The sequence below is a fragment of the Prenolepis imparis genome, unplaced genomic scaffold (assembly GCF_030444845.1).
Source record: "Prenolepis imparis isolate NDT839.2.m4 unplaced genomic scaffold, iyPreImpa1.0 SCAF_7, whole genome shotgun sequence".
NCBI classification, from domain to species: Eukaryota; Metazoa; Arthropoda; class Insecta; order Hymenoptera; family Formicidae; genus Prenolepis; species Prenolepis imparis.
In genome coordinates, this window is record NW_028141165.1 from 496,438 (window position 1) to 517,227 (window position 20,790).

A 20,790-nucleotide genomic window follows, 5' to 3' on the forward strand; every position below is an offset into this window, starting at 1 on the left:
AAGCAGTGGTATCAACGCAGAGTACTAAAAATGTCGAGACACCAATAATTTTCGAGTTATAAGCGATTGAAAATAAAGGGTTTTTCGCAAACGAAGCCTTGTGGAATAAAATAATAATAAATTCACATTCTTCAGTTAATTTCAGATAGAGTTTACTTTAATAGAATTTTAATTTAAGGCTTAGTTACAAAGATACATGATGGCAAAAATTGGAAACATGCAAAAAATAATGACCTCCCTCGACATTTTCGGTGAGGAAAAATCGTCTCCAAATGATCCCAGGAATCTGCGCACGAATTTAGTCCCCATCATTCTGGGACACCCTGTATATAACAAGAAAAAAGATGATCACGGGAAAAAGTGCAACAGTGACATTCGAATCAATTTTACGTGTCCTTTTTTAGTGAATAGATTCATGCGGATCTTTAATAATAGGGGGAAAAAAATTGTCAAGCAGTGGTATCAACGCAGAGTACTGAGCAGTTTTAACTTTAAGTTTGCAACTTCAACGGGAAGAATTGCGAAACACATTAACACCTGATCGGAACATGCTTCGAAATGCATATTGCACCTTGCTCGGTTTCCTTCGCTTTTCAGCCCAGTCAAGATGAAAGGGTACCAACGGTATTTGGGCAAGCACGCGCGGTGTGGTTAAATGAATCTATTTGAGCGAAAATCTTAGACGAGAGGGAGCGCGGAGAGAGAACGAACGGCCTAGGTAAAAAGAATGATACTGACGGTGCAGCGATTTCCTACGAAACAAGAACCAAGAACCATGTTGTCCAATCATCACCGCTGTGTGTAAATGACTGGACCAATGATCGACAAGTAGCACGAGGCAATCAACTAAATGTAAAAGCGCAACTCACCGAGTCCAATGATTGGGGGACTTACTTGATAGAACGTATCACATCATCCCCTGACCACTGTTAACTGAGCTCCTGTCAGAGTCACTAGTAAACTTCGGATCGTCCTCGACCAAACTAGCCGCTATGCACGCTTTCGTCATTCGGATTTGGTAAATCAATTGTGACCTATTCGTTTCATTAAACATCGTCGTTATCTCTCATCGCAATCTTCTAATTAATTCAATTCGCAGTTTCATTAGCCGTAAAAACCACAAAACAGTGAAATAACCAGTAAATGATGAAACCGTGAAATAAAGATTAGTACATAAAAAATTTGTAAAAGATAATATTTTAATAAATTTTAATATTTTAATATTTTAATAAATATAAATAAGTTTATTATCATTTAAAAAAAGTAATATACTTTATAAGAAATTATTAATATTATATATAACATCTATGCGTTATACATATGTTCAAGATAACAGTAACAAAATTAAGGAAGTTCAGATTTTGCAAGCATATTTTATTTTGATATTTAAATAAGCATTATTTTGATTAAAAAACTAACTGTTTTGTGATTTTTAGTGATAAATATATGTAAATGTAGATATAAAGATATATATCGGAAATTTTAGAGATTTCTCTTTTTAAAAATACCCTTTTTATAAAGACACTCATAATTTCAACATATTTCAAGATATTTAAAAATTTTTTCAAGAATTCTAATAGTATTTTTTGTGACTATAGATTATGAAAGTAAATCATTTCTACAATTTATTTTTTAATATGTACTCATAATATTTCGAGAACCAAATTAAAAATAAAAATAATAAAAAATGTCAAATAAACTCTTGTTCTATCTGTACTTTGCATCATAATCTTGTTTGCTTCGTTGTACTTTGATCATGTCAATAATAACTTTGCGATAAAAATTGATGATGTAATATGTAATAAGATCCTTCCATTTAAAATTATTTTAATAACAAGACAAAAACAAATAATCAATACAAAATATGAATGTAATCTATAAACAAGATCAGCTAATAAAGCATAAATATTGAAAGAAAAACATAAAGAACACCAACATTATATTCACTATTAAAATATATTTGGCACAAATAAATTGATTATAAGATTGATATTGAAAAAGAACTTTGGCGTCTCAGTAAAACTGATCAACTATCGTTATATACTGTAAAAAATATTACAGAATTATAATAAACAATAAGTATAAAATAACACAATAAATAATAAAAATGTATAATAATTTCATTATTTATGGTGTAATTTTAAATTTATCGTTCATATATTACATATTCTTTTTAAAGTGTATTCGATGTAAAAAAATTATCATTATCGTTACCGCGCGGAATTACATGATAATATTACACAATATTAAACTCAATTTTCTTGACGAAATAAAAAAAAATCTTGCTAACAGTTTAAATCTGGATTAATGGATATGTCGATGTGTATACTGTTGAGGCAAATTTACTTTGTTGCGAAAACAAAATCAAGATACATGGGTTGTTTTGCGCCACAAAATCAAAATCATGTAGTTATATATAGTCTATATACTGCGCGGCATAAAATATAGTAGCAAACTCTTTCTCTTTATTCAGGTGTCCTTCATCTTGATGGACGTGCTTAATAAATTCACAAAATTAATTTGAGATGTAAAGATCCTCTTTCATAATTTAATTATTAAGCTTAACACGCGCAATTTAATTCAATTCAGTATGCGTAACGTTGCCGCGATGATACATCATCAATTATTTATAATTACTTGAATAAAAATATAAACAATTATTTTACGACTTTTTATTGATTAGACTCCACAAAAAACTCTTAAATTATTATCATTTTAAAATAACTCTATAAACGACTGTTACCAACACGCGCATCTAATTACATCATGTGTCCATATGCAATGTATATATCATATATAATGTGTATATACATATATTTATGTCATAGCACCTTCATTTAAAGTTTAAGTACTGCATTTCAAATCGATTGTGTTTATTGTGCAATATTGTGTATTATTGCGCAGATTTAACACAACCTATGATTTGTTTCGTGTTTTATAGTCACGGTTTTGCTAAGAATATAATTAATTTGCATTCTCTTACATATTTATACGATAATTGATATGTGTCAAACATGAAACAGCATTTTACTTGAATACGCTTTCATTCATCATGCAAACTTCATACTTAAATATTAAGAATTATGGTGAGATCTCGCTTCAAGTATATGCAAGTGTATAGCAAGAGAGGAAAAAGAGATTTTTTTTTTTAATTTGTAAAAAAACAATCTTTAAAAAATGTTTAACAGATTTCAAAATTATTTGATAATTTGTTGATAAAATTAAAAATTTTTTAAAGTCTAATATGCAGACATACAAACAAACACACATATATAAAAAATAAGTTTTTCTAAATGGAATGACAAAGAAATAGCTTCATTTATTGCAAAAATATCTTTCTCTCTCTCTCTCTCACATTCAGGTAAAAATCTTTATTATTTTTCTTTTTTCTTTTTTCAGTACTCTAAGATTATCTTTTTCCATTTTTTAACTGTGATATTAGCATCTCTCAATTTTGTATTCTTTTCTTCTCTCATCCTATTTAAGCTCTGTCTTTTTGTCTCTTTTTTATCTCTTATTTCTCTTTTTTCCATCTATTGACAAAACGCATAAGATACTTCTGAAAAGAGGTAATTGCGAAACAGTTTTATAATTTTCTTAATATTGATTTAATTTGCTCATTTTTCTTATATCTATTATTTTCCTTGAAAAGTCTACATGCTTTTTCCATTAAAATGAAGAAAGAACTGCAATGTTTAAAGACGTACAGAATTACATAATCTGGTATTCGCATTCAAAATATTAAAATATGTATTTTTTGTCTTTATTCATTTAAATTATCATTTCATCTTTTCAGAAAGAAATGACGTGAGCATCTCAAACAAAAATAACTAATGTGTTTTGTTCATTAGCAATATGTTAAGTGAATTTATACAAGTAACATTATAAATCATTTCATACTGCTTCTTATCTCGATATGAATGTCCTTTATTTAAGCGTATGCGGATTCAATGTCAATATATTTAACTTTTATAACATTATAACTCTAAAATTTTATTATAATTTTACTATTTTCGTACAATTTTTGATTTTATATAAATTTATATAAATTTATCTTGCAAAAATTAGGTTAATGAAATTAATTTTTCGACAATTTATATAGTAATACGATCACACTTACGGTTGTATTTCTGTCAATATAATGCTACAAAAATATGGAAATTTGAAGTAACTATCTGGAAACACATTAAAAATATCTTACACAAATTAATGACAAATTTGAATCGATTATTTCTGAAGATTTATTAACACGTATGATGCAAATTGATAAATAATTTAAACTCTAATACATGTATTAAAGAGCCGGTCATAAAAATATCAACCATTCTATTTTAAGAAATAGTAATTGATCTTTAAACATTTTATTAGCTTATTAATATTAATAATTTAAGTTTTATATTGTGTCGATTTGTGTTTCAGTTTGACCTATTCATTATTTACTGTGACCTTTGCTGCAATACGTGAGTAACATTATATAATTTCCAAATGTCTTGTAATTGTTTATAGATTGTAGATAATATAATAATATTATTGCATTTTATTTCGAATAAAAAACTAGATTATATAAATGTTGCGAAATCACTGAAGTATATATACATATAATATGATTTATATACGACAGATAATAAATAGGTATTATTCATATTAAAAAAATGTGTGTGACGCACATGTATATTATAAAAAATCTCCATAAATTAAATTTATGATTAAGAATGAGAGATCATGTTGAAATAGTGCGCATATCATAAATTACAGCCTAATTATCTCGTAAAAAAAGATTTGCAAATTAATTTTTTGCATTTCCTCCCATAGCATCGTACATAAAGGTATGCAGCCGAAAGGACCCGGAAATAAATAAATGTGTACTTAATTCAATTGAGCAACTGCGAGACAAACTGACCACAGGAATTCCGGAATTAAGTGTTCCATCACTTGAACCACTTACGTTAAAACATGTGCGTCTATTGAGAGGTCCTAATGGTGCGAGACTTGACATTAATCTCACGAATATACAGGTTGGTATACAGTTCAAAGCTAATATTTAGCTATAAAATAATGTATAAAATTATTAAACATTTGATAAAAAAGAAAAATTATAAAAATGCAATATTGTTAGATATATAATTTTTCATTGAATAATAGATACTTTTAATTAAAAATTATTGATAGGTATTTGGACCTTCCACGTTTGAACTTCGAGATCTTAAAATCGATCCAAACAAAGTGACCCTTACGTTTAAAATCGACTTCCAAAAGCTCGATTTTCAAGGAAAATATCAGATAAACGCGCAAATTTTATTGCTCAAATTGGTTGGAGAGGGAGGTCTTACTGGAACTTTTAGTAAGTCTTGCCTATACATTATCCATATTAAAATATTAAGAAAATAAAATTATTGTCAAAGAAAGATATATGATGAGAGTAATTTGTAATATTGTTTAACTTTGTTTAATCTCTGTCGTATATTTTGCAGTGGATTATGAGAGTGACTGCCTTTTGAAATCCCACAAAGTCATTAGAAATAATCAAACGCATGTAAACTTTGAAAAAATGAAATTTAACATCAAGATAAATAAAGCCCATATCAATCTTGACAATTTATTTAATGGTGATCCAGTTCTCGGTATGTTTAAATTTTTATTTCATATAATATTATTTTATTTTATTTATAACGCAATTCAATTACATCACGATTGATTTTTTTCTTTTAAACCAGGACCAGCAAGTAATGAAGTTTTGAATGCAAATAGTGATTTGTTGGTGGACGAGATAAAACCGGTACTGGAAGACGCTTTATCAAATCTTTTTACGGGAATCGCCAACAAAATTACTGAAGCGTTTACATACGATGAATTGTTTCCAAATATTTAATCTTCATTCATTTGTCTCGAGTCTATTTTTATCCGACAATTATAATTTGATTTATATAGTTCTCTATTTAAATTGGTTTTTGATTTAAATTACAAGAACCGCGACAATTTCGATAAACTTTAATTAATATTTCTGTTTTTTTACGATATATCTTACAATATATATAAGTGTAATTATAATGCAAAAGCGCAAATTGCGTGTATATATATATATATATATATTAGCATGTTGATTGCCATCCAAATTATGTCGAAAAAAATCTTTCTGAAAAAAAATTATGATTTTTTTTGTCTTAGAAGCTTGTGCATTTTTTAGCTTATTAACTTTTTAGTTTTAACTTATGTTTCAGCATAAGACGTTTAATTATTTTTTATATGTGATCAACGATAATATATTAATTATTAATCCCAAGTGAGTTACCGAGATGATATATGGGCAATTAGCATTAGTTAAGAGCATTAGTTAAAATTATTTAAGAGTTATCATATAATTATATTTCATAATATACTTTATAATTCTTGAAAGTGTATCTCAGGTACCTTATTTTTTTATTTATTAATCTAATAAATAAAAAAAATTATTTAGCATAATGTATAAAATTTTGTTGGTTAAATCAGATTATTAAAATTGTTAAGTGCATTATATTACATTATAAAATATACACATACTCATAGTAAATATTTTGTAGCATCTTAGAAAAAAGATACATTTGAACAAGGGATTTCATAATATTTATCAATATAAATTGTATAAAAATATATAAGAGAAAAACCGCACTAAAATTATATTAAATGAAATATAATTAAATGAATTTTTATAATTAAATGAGCTCGTGTTGCAAAATTTTTAAGCAAAAAATATGCATTGCACTTTATTAAGTCTGTTACACATGCCAAAGTTACGCAAGTATCTAAAACCTAAACTTTATTGAAATAGAAAAAACAGAAATGAATGCAAATAAGAAGAGGTATACTAATATAATGTAAACTGTTATTGTATGATCATTATATATAATAATTATTATATACTCAATTGCGCGTATTATATTTTATTGTTAAATTAAATATATTTAAGGTAACCACATATAAGTGCATAGTTATTTTTCATGAACTAGTTTTACTAGTTTCTTCAGAGTATTTATATTTTTATATTCTCCGACACTCCACGACGATTACTATTATTCATTTTAAATACATGAGTCATTCACTAACACAGAGGGATCATAATAATTAGAACCTTGGACTATAATATATCGATGATATCAGTGAAAAATATATCGTAACTGCAAAATTTTTCGAAAGATTACATTATTATATTTAGAAAATAGCGTTTTTTTTCTATAGAGTTAATTGAATATTGTAATAATTTAAAAATATATATGGAATTAATATATGTATGTGTTTATAAACATAAAATTTTATTACTTTTTCTTCTTTTGAATCAATATACTTTTTTGTGTATGTGATTGGATATACTTCGAAAGAAGAACCGTCGCGAAATGGTTTTGTGCAAAAGTGCAATTACAATACTTTCAATTAGTGCCGTTGTATCTAATAATATAATATACGATATTTATGTATATACATAATAGTTTTTTTCAACCATTGCGTCTAATAAAATTATAACAATGAAATATACAAAAAAGGATGCAAATAACAAATTGTCAAATAAACAAAAAAGTGAACGTCAGCTAATCAATTTGTACAACGTATCTCTTTTTGTTAAATGAATTAACATTTCATTCGATACTTTTCACCGTATACGAAAGTGAAAACGAATGATGTCTCATCGCGATTGTATGACCTGCAATCAATTAAATATGTATAAATGGTTTCTTTTTGGAAATGAGACAACCTAATTTTACACGTTTTACCAACTAGCCGGCGGAATGTATCATAGTGTACGATAAAAAAGCCTACTTATCGCAATATTCGCATTGTGTGTGACGGCCGAACGAGATTCGACAATTTAAAAATTAAGGAACAAGTTCTTGTTTAGTGAGAACGTTGAGTGCTCTGGTGGCTAGAGCTTTGCTCACAGTCGCAGCAGTATCTTCGATAATTGGACTGGCTATATCTAATACTATGCGGGGATTGGCATTAAAGAACGTTGCAGCGGCTTCGGCTGAAATAAATATAAATAAAGATATAGGCAGATCTAAATTTAAATAAATTTAAATTTAACTAAAATTTAAAAAAAGTTAATTATATATAAACCAAAAAGTTCAAGACATTGCTTTTGAGAAAGTACGCATCTCTCTCTTGTACGTGTATATATCATTTTATCGCAATATTTCTTGTTTAATACTCTAAGATTATATCAATACAGCGGGAATCGAAAATTAAAATAAAATTAAAATGAAACACTAGAATATTGTAAAATAAATATACTTAATGCACGAATTTTTTACGCAATTATTAAGCAAAGTTTTAAAGATGATTTAATCATTACCGGCTAACGTGTGAGCAGGAGGTGCCTTCAGTTTAATATTTCCATCACCGACGCGGACTTTAGTAACCAACTTGTTGATTTCGAGTCTCTGTACGCCATTTTTATCGGTAATTTCTTTGGCTTGGGCGTTTACTTGCGCTTCAGTATCAGCTAAAATAAAAAAATAGTATACGATGAGAAAAAATATACTATATAAAAAATCTAGACGCCAATTATAAATGGCTAATATTTAAGCTTCTTAAACCCTAGCATTGATTATATCAGTTCCATCTGTTAATTTTTATTTAAAATTGTTATGTATAAAATATATGATGTATATATGTATTATCAAAAGTAACAATGTATAAACTTTAATAACTTTAATAACATTAAGATATTAAAAAAATATATCATATATATCTCTCTTATTCTCTCTCTATAAACTTAATTTCATGTAAAACTTACTAAAGTTTCCTTTAAAATTGCCTAGTCCGCTTAAAGGCAGCAACAACAATCTTCCTTGGACGTCATATTCACCGTTCACGTAAATGTGAGGCATTCGAACTTTAATAAACACGGTCAAGTCGTTGGGATTTGCTTTAAGGTCCTGCACGATATAATTTGTACCGCCGTAAACGCGAATTTGAGTCATATTAGCCTTAATTTTCAAGGAGTCTAGATTCCTATCTATTGTCAAAGACGGCAGAAACAAAGGATCTAACGCTGGTAATTTCAAGGAGGGTACTCCCTTAACGAGGAGCGGCGTGATAGCTTGCAGCTGCTGAAGAATGCACTTGTCGTATTCCGCCAAGTTGTCTGTTCGCGGGCATGCCGTCACTCCAGGAGCTGAAAACATGGATTACGTGTTAATATTAATATTAATATTATTATAATGAGCCGTTGAATCGATAAATGGAGCAAAGATACATCTCAGTCTGTAAAATCTAAAAATAGGACACCCAGATTTATGAAATAACAATTAACAAATATATGTATATGAGTGTTTTGCATATCATATATTTATTTAAGACTTTCTGAATTTCAAGTGATAAGAAATTATTATTTCATAAATATTAACGTATACATATATGTATATAATACTTACAAATGTGAGAATAAAATCGAAAATATATGTTTTCAATCTTCAATTCTTTTCTACATGTAATCAAAATACGATTACGAAAATGACTTCTTGCATCTATCATTGTTGAATCTTTTAATTACATACATCTTGTTTGGAAATTATTTATAAATTCACATAAAAGCTGTGTTGTATGTAACAATTCAAGTAATTTATAGAGCAAAGTAAGGTCTTTACAGAAGTAAAAACTCTTGCAAGTACATTATATTGCACTTATTTTCAAGTGAGTGATGTCATCGTATTGGGAAAGACATTTCTGAAGGCGATGAGCGATTGCAGGCATTGCACCCTGTTGCGACGTCGGTTGAGCGAACGCGATAATGATAAGAACTCGACGATGACTTAAGAGAGTGACTTTTCTGACCAATTAATGCGGCCAGGCCTAAAATCGAAAGTGGACGGTAGTAGAAAGTGAAATTACGAAGGCGATTGGCGAATGAGGTTTTTTTCCACGCTTAAAACACGGTGAATTCATGTGTGTCGCAGTGAAACATCGAAAAAAACGTATATAAACGATCGAGAAAGGATCAGCAACTAGAGAAAAGATCTAGCTAAAGCAATAAAAACAGATATGGCAACACACTCGACACTAAAATAATTAAAACGACTTTATAAAAAAATAATTCTTCAAGATGATCTTCTTGCAAACTGTTAAAATAAAAGATTGTGTGTGTGTGTGTGTGTGTGTGTGTGTGTGTGTGTGTGTGTGTGTGTGTGTGATGACATTAAATAGTGTTTAATGATAACAATCTTGAAGCTGTTCTAATTTTGAATAATGGCAAGGAAAACTATATTTTCGAATAAGAAAATAAATTTTTATTAATTTTTAATTAATTATTTAATCTTTGCATATATATGTTAAAATAGGAAAACTTCATTTTAATAAATGATCTCTCTTATTTCTATATTTATCAATTAATTATCAATATACTTAATAATTATTCCATTGTTTTCCGAAATTACATATTCAAAAGATACTAAACAAACTAGTTTGTAAGTTGTTTGTGCACAATGTGAGCTTTTTTCTCTTGCACTTATTACTCCAACTATATACTTCTTGCAAAAAATATAATAATACATAATAATAAGTGTTGGAAAAGAAAATATAAAATAACGTTTTTACATTTCTCTTGTTGAAACAAAAATCTTGAGATTATATTATTTCACCCAGTTAAAATGATGACACAAGAAAAGCATTATCCGAGTAAGTGCTAAATTAAATCGTAGATTACATTGTCATATATGCAATATGTAAAAGTAACGACACTATCGTTCCACGTAAGAAGCATTCCTATCCGCTGGTGTTGCAATACTTCCGGATTTTCTATTGATTTCTCAATTGACAGTTGACATACTTTTATAAATTGTATGTTAATCGGAAATTATATACATGTGTGTATAAGATACATCGATAGTTTGTATATAACTTTTTAATTGCCATTCTGACGGTCATATCATTCCTGACTAATGACTTTCTATCAATACAAATATCTGTAAACTACCTCTAAATTTGTTATAGCTTCTCTATTATTGTCTCAAGAAATTATTATTAAGAAATTATAAGAAAATTATTATAAAAAAATTAGAAATTTGACATCCGATGCTATACGATTTTATGACTGTAGCCAGTCTATATATTGTTGAAACGTGATGATTTGAAATAGCCTTCAATGAATAGATCTATAATTTCACGACTTTAAAATTGCGCATCGATTAAATATAATTATATACCTTACTTACACATTCAGCATTTACGAATAAACATTGCATCTCGCAAAGTGTTTTCATATCATTGCAGTCTTATATTTCTATATAATAGACATGACAAATAAGACATTCTGTAAAAACTCTCGCTCTTGTAAATTATATGAACGATTTCTTTTAGAAAAAGACAATTAAACACACATTTACTTCTTAAAAGGTATCTTGCAATGGTAACAATTAGAAGAAGAGTACAATTTTTTATGCAAAAATAAATCGAGAACATTAAACTTCAAAATCCGTCACAAGTGCATTTCATCAAATTTTAATTTTGCGCATATATCTCTATAGACAAATATAGACAATAACAAAAATGATAGATACCAGTTCTAATTTTACTAATATTTATAAATACAAATACAAACAGAAACATTAATTCGCGCACAAAATAAAATCGGAATTTGGCCAATAGACTAACATACAATTTAATGAATTTTTCAATCAATTAATTTTCGCGAAAAGCAAAGCTTTGTAGATACAAAAATTTTTTTGTACGTTTTCGATTTTTTGTGTGTAGAATAATTGTTTCTTTTTTTAGTTAATAATCTTTATTATTATTAAATAAATATAATGTTTTTTAAAGTCGGCCAATAGAGCCAAGCGCGAAAATTAATTTTAATTTTTCGGAACTGTATCTCTTGGTTTGAGATTACTGAGTTCCATTGATTAATTAACCTCGAAGTTACAACGGAAAAACTTTATTATTATTGTATATTTTAATCAATAATTCATTTTTATCATATTTGAGATGTTATATACTATATTTAACTTGTTTTTATTAAATGAATATTCATAATTTTATAATATATGTTAACAATGCAGAGAGTAATATAAAAAAAGAAAAATGATTAACGAGATTGTAAACAAGATAGCATAGTGAATAAGATCGCTATTATATAAATTGTATTGATTATTGACTTTTAGTGAAAATAATATATACGAGAAGAAACAAAACATAATATTATATTTATGTTACTAGTATATTTTATTTTATGTTACTAGTATATGTTAATAGTATATTTATGTTATATTATATTATACATATGTAAATTATGAAGCAAATTATTATTGATCTTTTTATCATACGTATTCAGGGACGTTAACAATTATATTCTTGACAAATAAACTTACGCAATTCCGACACAGCAGTCCTGGTCCACACAGCAAATAGCACGAATCCGATCAGCATCATCCTCTTGATTGTATATCTCTATGCGTATATATGTATAGTCGCGCGACTCGCGATTGTACGACTTTTCTCTCACGAGATATGTATGATCGCAATTAGCGACAGCGATATCGAAAATGCGTACGATGGCCCCGTCGCGTGAGTATATATAAAGTAAAGTGCACTTTCTCCGTGCATGGTACCACCCCACTCGGACGACGGAGATGGTGAATTTATCATGGTAGAATGCCTCCTTTTAATTCAGTCAGGGCCGCAGACAATCTTAACACACGCATACTCGCATACGTGCGACATATATGTATACACACACACATGCATATACACACGACATCCGCTAGAATTACGGGAAACTATAAAATACCTCGGACTATTACAATCATTGTCGTCTTCATAAGTGATGGACTCGGTTCTTTTCTGCGATGTCCAAGGATGAGGACAAGACGCGGTTGATTACGCATCGCGGTTTTAAGACGAGATCGTTGACTTTTGTCATCGTTTTGCTACATGGAGTGTTATTCTTTTCCGAACATATGCAACCGATGGAATCTTGAAAGAAACTTGGCGACATATTATTTCGCGACTAATTCAGTCTAACAATGAAATCATTAGCGCTTACTTAGTCGAGAACAGCGATTCTCTTGGACATGCGGCAGTTTTTTATTGCCGACGTAATGTGTTTTTGCCTTCTTAACTTGGAAATTGCCAACTTTTCGCTTGATACTTGAGCTTGTTGACATAAATTGACTCTGCTCTACGTCTAATTTATCAAATATTTTTTTTTAGAATGACAATTTTTACATTCTCATATGTTGTCATTGTCATCTTATATACATACAATTGTAAAGTCATTGGATCAAAATAAATGTTATTTTATCGGTTATATTTTTTTTATATATGTATATTTGCACGAAATTTATTATCTATTTTGATAAATAATCGACACTTCTGTTTATAATAGTAAAATACTTAATAATTTATATAATCTCTTTAATCTTATTTAATTGAGGATAAAATTACAGCATAAAATATAGGAAAATCCCGCTCATATCCACTGATTGTTAGACATGGAAGCGTAACAAGTATTCGTTATGCGAATACGTAATATAGATGCATAATAAGATGTGGTAATACGTAGAGTGTTACATATGTAAGGTTAAAATTACAATTTGTCCGAAGAATGAAACATGCAAAGTTACGTTGAAAATTATTGAAACTGAAAATGTCAACAAGAACTTTCAGGCCATAGGCCAGGGTTGCGATCTGTGGACACGTCCTTTTCTTTAGAGAGAGAGGAGTTACTCAATTTTATTTAACATACGATATCGTTAAGGACTCTTTTCATTTACAAGCAACTGCTTACAACTTCCGATGTTGGCTTGTTGGATTGAATTTAACAATTAATTTTTTTATATTTGAACACAGAGATTTGCGTATAATTGGCAACTACTGTACATATAATTATCGCTTTGAATCATTTCTCGCTAACTATATTCTATTTCTGTCCTTCTAAATTTTATGATCAATCAAGATTCATAATAATAATTTTCTCTTGAAACCAGTATTAAGAAATAAATTTTATCTCGTTATTATATTATATATTAATGATCTTACACAATCACTTTTCATATAATGCAGCATTTCAAAAATAATACTTGTAGCAAAACTTGTAGAATAATCAATTATATAATATACAAATAAACAAGGGAAAAAAACACTTATAAAGAAAGTTAAAAATAATTTAAATTACTAAAAAAGGTACAGATTATCTCTCCTCTTAAAGTAAGCGATATAAAAAAAGATACTGAAGAAATTCTTATTTTTTTTTGTTAAGAATTTGTAATTCTCAACAAAAATTCTAGAGAGAGTAGTTCTAAATTGATATCTTTTTGTATAATATATATATAAATAAATATAGATTTTAAAAGTAAAAAATAAAACTCATAGTTATATGTAGTAAACATATATATACTAATTAAAAACCCCATTAAGTTGATAAGTTCATAAATGTCATAAATATATATGTAAACAAACATCCTAAAATAGCAATAAATAAATACACGTTATGATAACTCTTGCACACAAATAAAGAACTAAAATAAATAATAAATATATACGCGCAAGATTGGCGAACGGAAACATATTATCGGAGGTGCAAAATTCTCAATCGTTCCGCATACTTGATCGACCAAGTATAGAGACTGACTAATTGACGGGTAAATTTTTGTACATCCTGTAGATCAGCGCGTCGGCCGTTTTCTCGCTAAGTCCCTTAGTGGCAAAGTCGTCGGCAAGCATTGCGGCGACTGCCTCCGCAGCTGTTAAACCTGGACGAAGGAAAGTGAATCGGCGTAAAGGAGACATTAATCGAGTTAATGTCGCGCGTAATCGGTTGGCTGCGTTCGGTCGCGTTCGCAAGAAAGCAAAGAAGACTTTTACTCTCTCGCGAATTCTCGGTGCGCGCTCGACGACTCAATCCGCGATCACGATCATGATTAGTTGGTGTTTTTTTTTCGGAGTTTTTTTAAACGAAGCAAAAAAACGAAATTATCTACGAGATTACAGAATTTTACATGCAGCTTATCTTCCGCATGATTATTCTTTTTTTTTATGCACCGTTTATATAATTGACACGATACCAACTCGATATCGCCATGAAGTGAGTCGCGAATCGACGTTACTTTCCAAGAAAGAATTCGACTTTTCATTCTTTCATTCGGCTTTCATTCGAGTAATTACGGAAGAGCCGCGACAGTCGCGTAACAAACACAAATGTGACTTCACGTAATCGTCAAGACCGGCTTTAAAGCCGCTCGATTTACTTTGACAGTTGATAGCTAATTTATTGTTTTCTTTCCCTGAACCAGGAGCACTAATATTTCTTTTTTTTTTCTTCGAGAAAACAATAAGTCGCGGATGCACGTCATTTATAATTGTCATATACTTACTATAATTGAGAATAATTTGCACTGGTCCCGCCTCGTTCATACCCTGAAGACTGAGCTTTTTGTCCTTGGCGGACAATTTGGCTCTAGCAGCACGTACGATCATTAGCTCTTCGTTAATCTTCTTCAGTTCCAGTGTAAAATCACCCACTACATCGGCTATTGAGATAACAAAAGTATTTATTAATTTTCGCAATCTCATGCAAAACATCGCATGCGAGTTTTTTCTTACTAAAGTTTCCGGTCAACAGGCCATTGCCATGTAATATCTCTTTTCCCACTTTTCCTGTAAGAGAGTATTGAGACTTCACACGAAGCAATGGGACGCGTATTCTCAAAATCACATGCATCGCGTCGTCCTAGAAAATTGTCAGAGTATATAAGATATTGAAATAAAAATTTTCTTTTTTTCTTTTTCTTTCATTAACTCACGGATATATCAAAAAATATTTTTAAAAAATTTTTTAACGATTTGAAATGTGTAGTTTTGAATGAAATATCAATTTTTACTTCATCAGCTTCCTCAGGATGCGCTCGTTTCGTTCTCTTGGTATCATTGAATTTTACATTCTGAGAAGCGCTATCATTTCTCAAATCTATTTCACCATAATGATAGATCAACTGCATGCCTTCTTCAAAATATCCTTGCTGTTCCTGATAGCTCTTCGCGTACCTAGTTAGATTCTTTAAATTTTTACCTTCCATCGCAGCTTTAACTATGTCATTTTTCTTTCTCAAAGCTTCGCCTTCCGTAAAATTGTAAATAATAAATCTTGTATTCTCCCGAATGTCCTGAATACGAGAATTCACAAGGATCGAAATATTTTGCAAATTATACAAAAACTGATAACTTGAAAAATATTTAAACAGAGAGAGAACAACTACATAAATAAATAAAAAATAAAAATACCTTCATGACATCCTCAATTCCATATACTTGTCGGTTCTCTGCGGGATTGATGCCTAAGTTACCGAAACGTTTTATACTTCCATTTGCTTTGTCATCCGCGTAAACAATATCGATATAACCCGTTCGCTCTCTAATTCCATTTCTCGATAATTTAACATTGCCCGCGTGTGTAACGTTTGATCGTGGAGACTGTCCTCTATTATACAACGCAGGCGGTCTTGCATCACCTTGATTTTTCAATCTAGTCTCGACTGTTTCCGATGCAGAAACCTGTTTTAGTAAATTTTGTAGTTTGAAAGTTTCTGCATATTAATTACGTTATTACTTATATTATTTTATTATAAAATATGTTCGATCTTTATGTAAAATTTTTATATAATATAAACAATAATAATAATATAATATATAATTATTTTGCTATTTATATTATGCAGGAAACAGTTAAGTAAACTTCAATCAAACCTCAACGTTTTCAATTCTTTTTCTATAATATTCATCATCGGCATCTTGTCGTGGCCCATATTTCCGGCTGCCTTTCTGATTCCCTATAAATTGAGAGCCCTTTGTATCTTCGCAATCAATTATATCTTCACTGCTTCGTGAACTTCCTTGATATCCTTGAACCCTCGCCCTCTGTGCATAAATAGGCTGAACGTAAGGCGGACGTCTGAAATCTTCGAAATTCCCGGGATTTGTCTCAAAATTGCTCGACGCTTTTAAATTGCCTCTATTAAAGGTATCGAACGTAGCATCGGGACGGAAAGGCGTCCGTCGGTCATATTGCTGACTTTGTTCAGATATCCTGGAACCGTATTGATCTTGTTGCAATTTTTCGAAGCGAGCTTCCTGATAATGACGCGAAGACGGTTTAATATCAGTGGCTCGATTCACGGGTGAAACGACGGCTTCGAAACTCTCTTTCGGCGCACTAGGTTCCCTCATCATGGTATGGAATCTGTACCTGATAGAATCCACGTCTCTGATGTTGTTGTAGCTCACGTATCCGGCCTCGAATTCGCTCAAGTTAGAATTTAATCCGCCACGAACGACGTGGATACTCTCCAGAATCGATTCATTGAGACCTACAATTTCCAAGTTTCTCAGGATCACTCTGTAACTGATCTCTCCCTCGGATTGATCAATTTTGATTACAGGCACTCTCAACGGATCCAGCTTGCCTATCTTCGTCAGACCTCCGGATACAGTCTTGTTCCAGAGCATTCGAGACATTTCTAATAACGCGCATCTCGCCAAAGTTATCGTAGAGAGTATTAAAAGTATGTGAAAGATATTCTGTGACGCTAGTCTTTGCATTTTGTCTTTGCAGCTAATTATTTCTCAGAATGTAATGTGGTTTTCAAATTTCTGCAAATTTTATTTGTCGATAAAAATGTTAAATTTTTTTTTTGTATTTTGTTGCGATTGCAGGATACCTCTTCAGATTCTTCAATAAGGTATGTCGATCTTCCAAACGTAGATTGGTTTATAAATCAACACTAAGATAATACCGATGATGACAAATATTAGCAGAAAACATACAATAATCATGTACGTCAGCATTCGATTCAACATACATATATGTTACGTCACGTTAATTTCTGGTACTCGACGATTCTAAGCAACATCTCGGAAATAACGATTCTTTACGATTCTTAAAATTAAAAAGTATTAACGATATCCGCAAACTTAGGGCAAAACTATCGACTGCAAGCCGACGATGCGTTTGCGGGAAGTTTTATAGTCGATCGTGGAAGGGCATAGAAGATCTGGGCCATGGACCAATCTTATATGACGCTGGCTAACTAAGTGGTTCTTAGTCAGACGTCGATATATTTTTCCTTAAATTCCCCTATTACGCGATGATGTAATAGAGAGCAAGGTCCTCGGACAGCCTTCTATTACACGGTAGATCATTATCACACGAATAAAGATTAAAATGCCAATTAAAAAAATTTTTTATCGAAAATTAGAAAATGACATACAGATACTAAAAAGATTAAATTGCATTTTAAATTATATTGCATCACAAAAACGTAACGCAAGTTATTTCATGTCAAACAAGCACATTAAATCGTAAGTAAAGGAGAACAACGTGAGAGGGGGGACTATTAAAAAATCGCTCAATCAGCGCATTGCGATAATCGATTGTCAAATTCACATATATTTCGTGTTACATTTTAGCGCATCAATGAGTTATTGCACGGCTGGACTTCATCGTAATCACAATGCACGCAAATATATTCGCATTTTCGCTGATAATAACTGGCTTCATCGCAGTGAGATCTCAAGATATACGTAAGTAAAATCCATATTTATTTTATAAGAGAGTGGTCCATAAAATTAAATCTTTCGAAATCTGATATTCCACATACATAATGCGATTTTTAATCAAATATTATAGTAAATAATAATCTGCTATGTTAACATGTTTCTTAACAATTTGTATATTTCGTATAAAATGTTACCTGTTAATGTTAATGTTAATTATTATGTACATAGTTAACATTAAAATTAACATTATTTTAATCACAACAGTTTGCAAGAAAAATTTATAAAAAAAGAATAATTTCTCCGTAGCGCCATTTCTGAAGATATGTCACCGCAATGATCCGAATCTAAACGAATGTGTAAAACAAAGCGTGAACTTGTTAAGACCTTATCTGAAGACAGGCATTCCAGCATTACAAATACCACCTTGTGAGCCGCTTTGCGTACCACAAATTGAAATCAGCCAAGCAGTTGGTCCAATTTCCATCAGGTCGACATATAGTGATATCGAGGTTCGAGGTGGAATAAATTTCATCTTAAAAAATGTCAAGTAAGTCCCGCGATAGACCAAAATTAAAAACGAATTATAAAACTCATTTTGCATTTGAAAATTCGAGTTTGTAAAACTTTTCTTATTTATGGAAAATTAATTTCGCCAAAATTTATTTATATTAATTAAATCCCCCATTTATTAAAAAATTATTTATAAATTTTATTGCACGCAGAATTTATGTAGCACTCTTTTTTAGAGTTGATGTTGATAAGGATCGAGTTAGGTTGAAACTGTACCTTCCACGTCTTGAAATGACCGCGCGTTACAACATGAACGGAAAGATTCTACTGTTCCCAATAAACGGAAATGGATTAGCACGTGGTAATTTCACGGATATTGATGTCATAGCCACTGTTCAAGGTGAACGTTATAAATCTCGAAAAACTGATGAGATTCATTATCGTGTGATCGACTTTTACGTGGACTTTGACGTTGGAGATGCCAACATCAATCTGGATAATTTATTCAATGGCGATGATACTTTATCCAAAGCTATGAATCTATTTTTAAATGACAACTGGAAGATTGTAGCGGCTGAAATTAAGCCAGCTCTCGAGAATACTATTGCAGACATTTTCAAAACATTCTCGAATAAGATTTACTCAAAGTTTCCATTGGACACATTGTTACCACCTTAAATATTATAAACAGTTATATTTTGTATTAATTTTTTACCGATATGTAAAGAAGCTTATTAATATATATATATATATATATATATATATATATAACTTTTAAATATAGATTTAATCTATATTTAAAAATTCCTTTATATCGGTAAAAAATGTTGATTAACTAAAATCAACATTTAGCTAAACTAGCGGAAATTCGCAATTATTCGAGATGAGGGAGTGTGCATTCTAATCACGATTTAATTTCCTGTCTCCGATTTTTTATTATGTCATCACGTGTACATACATATCCGAGAAAATATATATTATATGTATAATTTGTTTGTAATGCATGCATATATTAAAAAAATTTATTAAAAGTTATTCAGTCTAATTTGTAAAGAACAGAGATTTGTGATAGGAGTCGTCTTAATATATTTACTTATATCTTTATATTAATAGTAGTTAATAATGTATTGTATATGCATTTAAAATATTATTATTGCATTCGTCGAATTCTACATTTGATTGTATAAAAATAAGTAGATATTTAGTGGAATAATTATATAATTTCCGTGAAAAATCTATTCTTTTTAGGTTTAAGAATACATTTTTTAAAGGTATTATATATATAATACATTGTTTCTCTAATTCTTGTATAAGTTGTCCAAATAAACGAATTAAATAAACGATATATAATATACATATATAATATATAATATATATAATATATTATATATGTATATTATACATCGTTTATTTAATTCGTTTATTTGGATAACTTATACAACAATTAGAGAAACAATGTATTATATATATATATATATATATATATCTTTAAAAAATTTATTCTTAAATCTAAAAAGAATAGATTTTTCACGGAAATTATATAATTATTCCACTAAATATCTACTTATTTATATATATATATCGTTATAATATATATATGTATACATATATACCAGGTATCCCATTTTAAAGGACCCACTCAAATATCTCATTGTTAGAAACACTGCGTTAAATCGAAAAATGTTTCCTACAAAAGTTGTAGGGTTTCGAGGGGGACATAACATAGTAATATTTATATGACCTTGGGCGGCGTCTCCAAGGTCAAAT

The 20,790-nt window shown here is 29.8% G+C and overlaps 4 protein-coding genes across 4 annotated transcripts; 2 read left to right on the forward strand and 2 right to left on the reverse strand.

Annotated features, from left to right (window-relative positions):
- The first annotated feature begins 885 nt into the window (after window positions 1–885).
- LOC145938355 (circadian clock-controlled protein daywake) lies at window positions 886–7,261 on the forward strand. The gene is made up of 6 exons (XM_083041879.1): window positions 886–1,018; window positions 4,420–4,460; window positions 4,813–5,015; window positions 5,170–5,341; window positions 5,472–5,621; window positions 5,715–7,261. Exons 1-6 carry the CDS (start codon window positions 993–995, stop codon window positions 5,867–5,869), a joined length of 747 nt encoding a protein of 248 aa, XP_082898005.1. The 5' UTR covers window positions 886–992; the 3' UTR covers window positions 5,870–7,261.
- Window positions 7,262–7,409: 148 nt separating this feature from the next.
- LOC145938356 (circadian clock-controlled protein daywake) lies at window positions 7,410–12,522 on the reverse strand. Its single transcript, XM_083041880.1, has 4 exons — window positions 12,333–12,522; window positions 8,765–9,145; window positions 8,321–8,470; window positions 7,410–7,993 (listed from the first exon to the last, which is right to left on the reverse strand). Exons 1-4 carry the CDS (start codon window positions 12,391–12,393, stop codon window positions 7,845–7,847), a joined length of 741 nt encoding a protein of 246 aa, XP_082898006.1. The 5' UTR covers window positions 12,394–12,522; the 3' UTR covers window positions 7,410–7,844.
- Window positions 12,523–14,293: 1,771 nt separating this feature from the next.
- On the reverse strand, window positions 14,294–18,567 carry LOC145938348 (uncharacterized). Its single transcript, XM_083041870.1, has 6 exons — window positions 16,705–18,567; window positions 16,243–16,512; window positions 15,843–16,124; window positions 15,565–15,691; window positions 15,336–15,491; window positions 14,294–14,714 (listed from the first exon to the last, which is right to left on the reverse strand). Exons 1-6 carry the CDS (start codon window positions 17,554–17,556, stop codon window positions 14,593–14,595), a joined length of 1,809 nt encoding a protein of 602 aa, XP_082897996.1. The 5' UTR covers window positions 17,557–18,567; the 3' UTR covers window positions 14,294–14,592.
- Window positions 18,421–20,059, forward strand: LOC145938354 (protein takeout). Its single transcript, XM_083041878.1, has 3 exons — window positions 18,421–18,537; window positions 18,820–19,060; window positions 19,260–20,059. The coding sequence occupies exons 1-3, from the start codon at window positions 18,468–18,470 to the stop codon at window positions 19,699–19,701; spliced, it is 753 nt and encodes a 250-aa protein (XP_082898004.1). The 5' UTR covers window positions 18,421–18,467; the 3' UTR covers window positions 19,702–20,059.
- The last annotated feature ends 731 nt before the right edge of the window (window positions 20,060–20,790 follow it).

What these genes read in the sequence shown, in the direction of transcription:
- LOC145938355 (XM_083041879.1), top strand. Translation starts at nt 993, where the DNA reads ATGCACGCTTTCGTCATTCGGATTTG. An exon ending in TGTGACCTTTGCTGCAATAC is followed by an intron (nt 4,461 to 4,812) that starts GTGAGTAACATT and finishes TTCCTCCCATAG; the next exon opens with CATCGTACATAAAGGTATGC. An exon ending in TAATGGTGATCCAGTTCTCG is followed by an intron (nt 5,622 to 5,714) that starts GTATGTTTAAAT and finishes CTTTTAAACCAG; the next exon opens with GACCAGCAAGTAATGAAGTT.
- LOC145938356 (XM_083041880.1), bottom strand. Translation starts at nt 12,393, where the DNA reads ATGATGCTGATCGGATTCGTGCTATTTGCTGTGTGGACCAGGACTGCT. An exon ending in GACTGCTGTGTCGGAATTGC is followed by an intron (nt 9,146 to 12,332) that starts GTAAGTTTATTT and finishes CCATGTTTTCAG; the next exon opens with CTCCTGGAGTGACGGCATGC. An exon ending in CAATTTTAAAGGAAACTTTA is followed by an intron (nt 8,471 to 8,764) that starts GTAAGTTTTACA and finishes TTTTTATTTTAG; the next exon opens with CTGATACTGAAGCGCAAGTA.
- LOC145938348 (XM_083041870.1), bottom strand. Translation starts at nt 17,556, where the DNA reads ATGCAAAGACTAGCGTCACAGAATATCTTTCACATACTTTTAATACTC. An exon ending in ATCCTGAGGAAGCTGATGAA is followed by an intron (nt 15,692 to 15,842) that starts GTAAAAATTGAT and finishes ACAATTTTCTAG; the next exon opens with GACGACGCGATGCATGTGAT. An exon ending in CCTGTTGACCGGAAACTTTA is followed by an intron (nt 15,492 to 15,564) that starts GTAAGAAAAAAC and finishes TTATCTCAATAG; the next exon opens with CCGATGTAGTGGGTGATTTT.
- LOC145938354 (XM_083041878.1), top strand. Translation starts at nt 18,468, where the DNA reads ATGCACGCAAATATATTCGCATTTTCGCTGATAATAACTGGCTTCATC. An exon ending in AGTGAGATCTCAAGATATAC is followed by an intron (nt 18,538 to 18,819) that starts GTAAGTAAAATC and finishes ATTTCTCCGTAG; the next exon opens with CGCCATTTCTGAAGATATGT. An exon ending in TTCATCTTAAAAAATGTCAA is followed by an intron (nt 19,061 to 19,259) that starts GTAAGTCCCGCG and finishes ACTCTTTTTTAG; the next exon opens with AGTTGATGTTGATAAGGATC.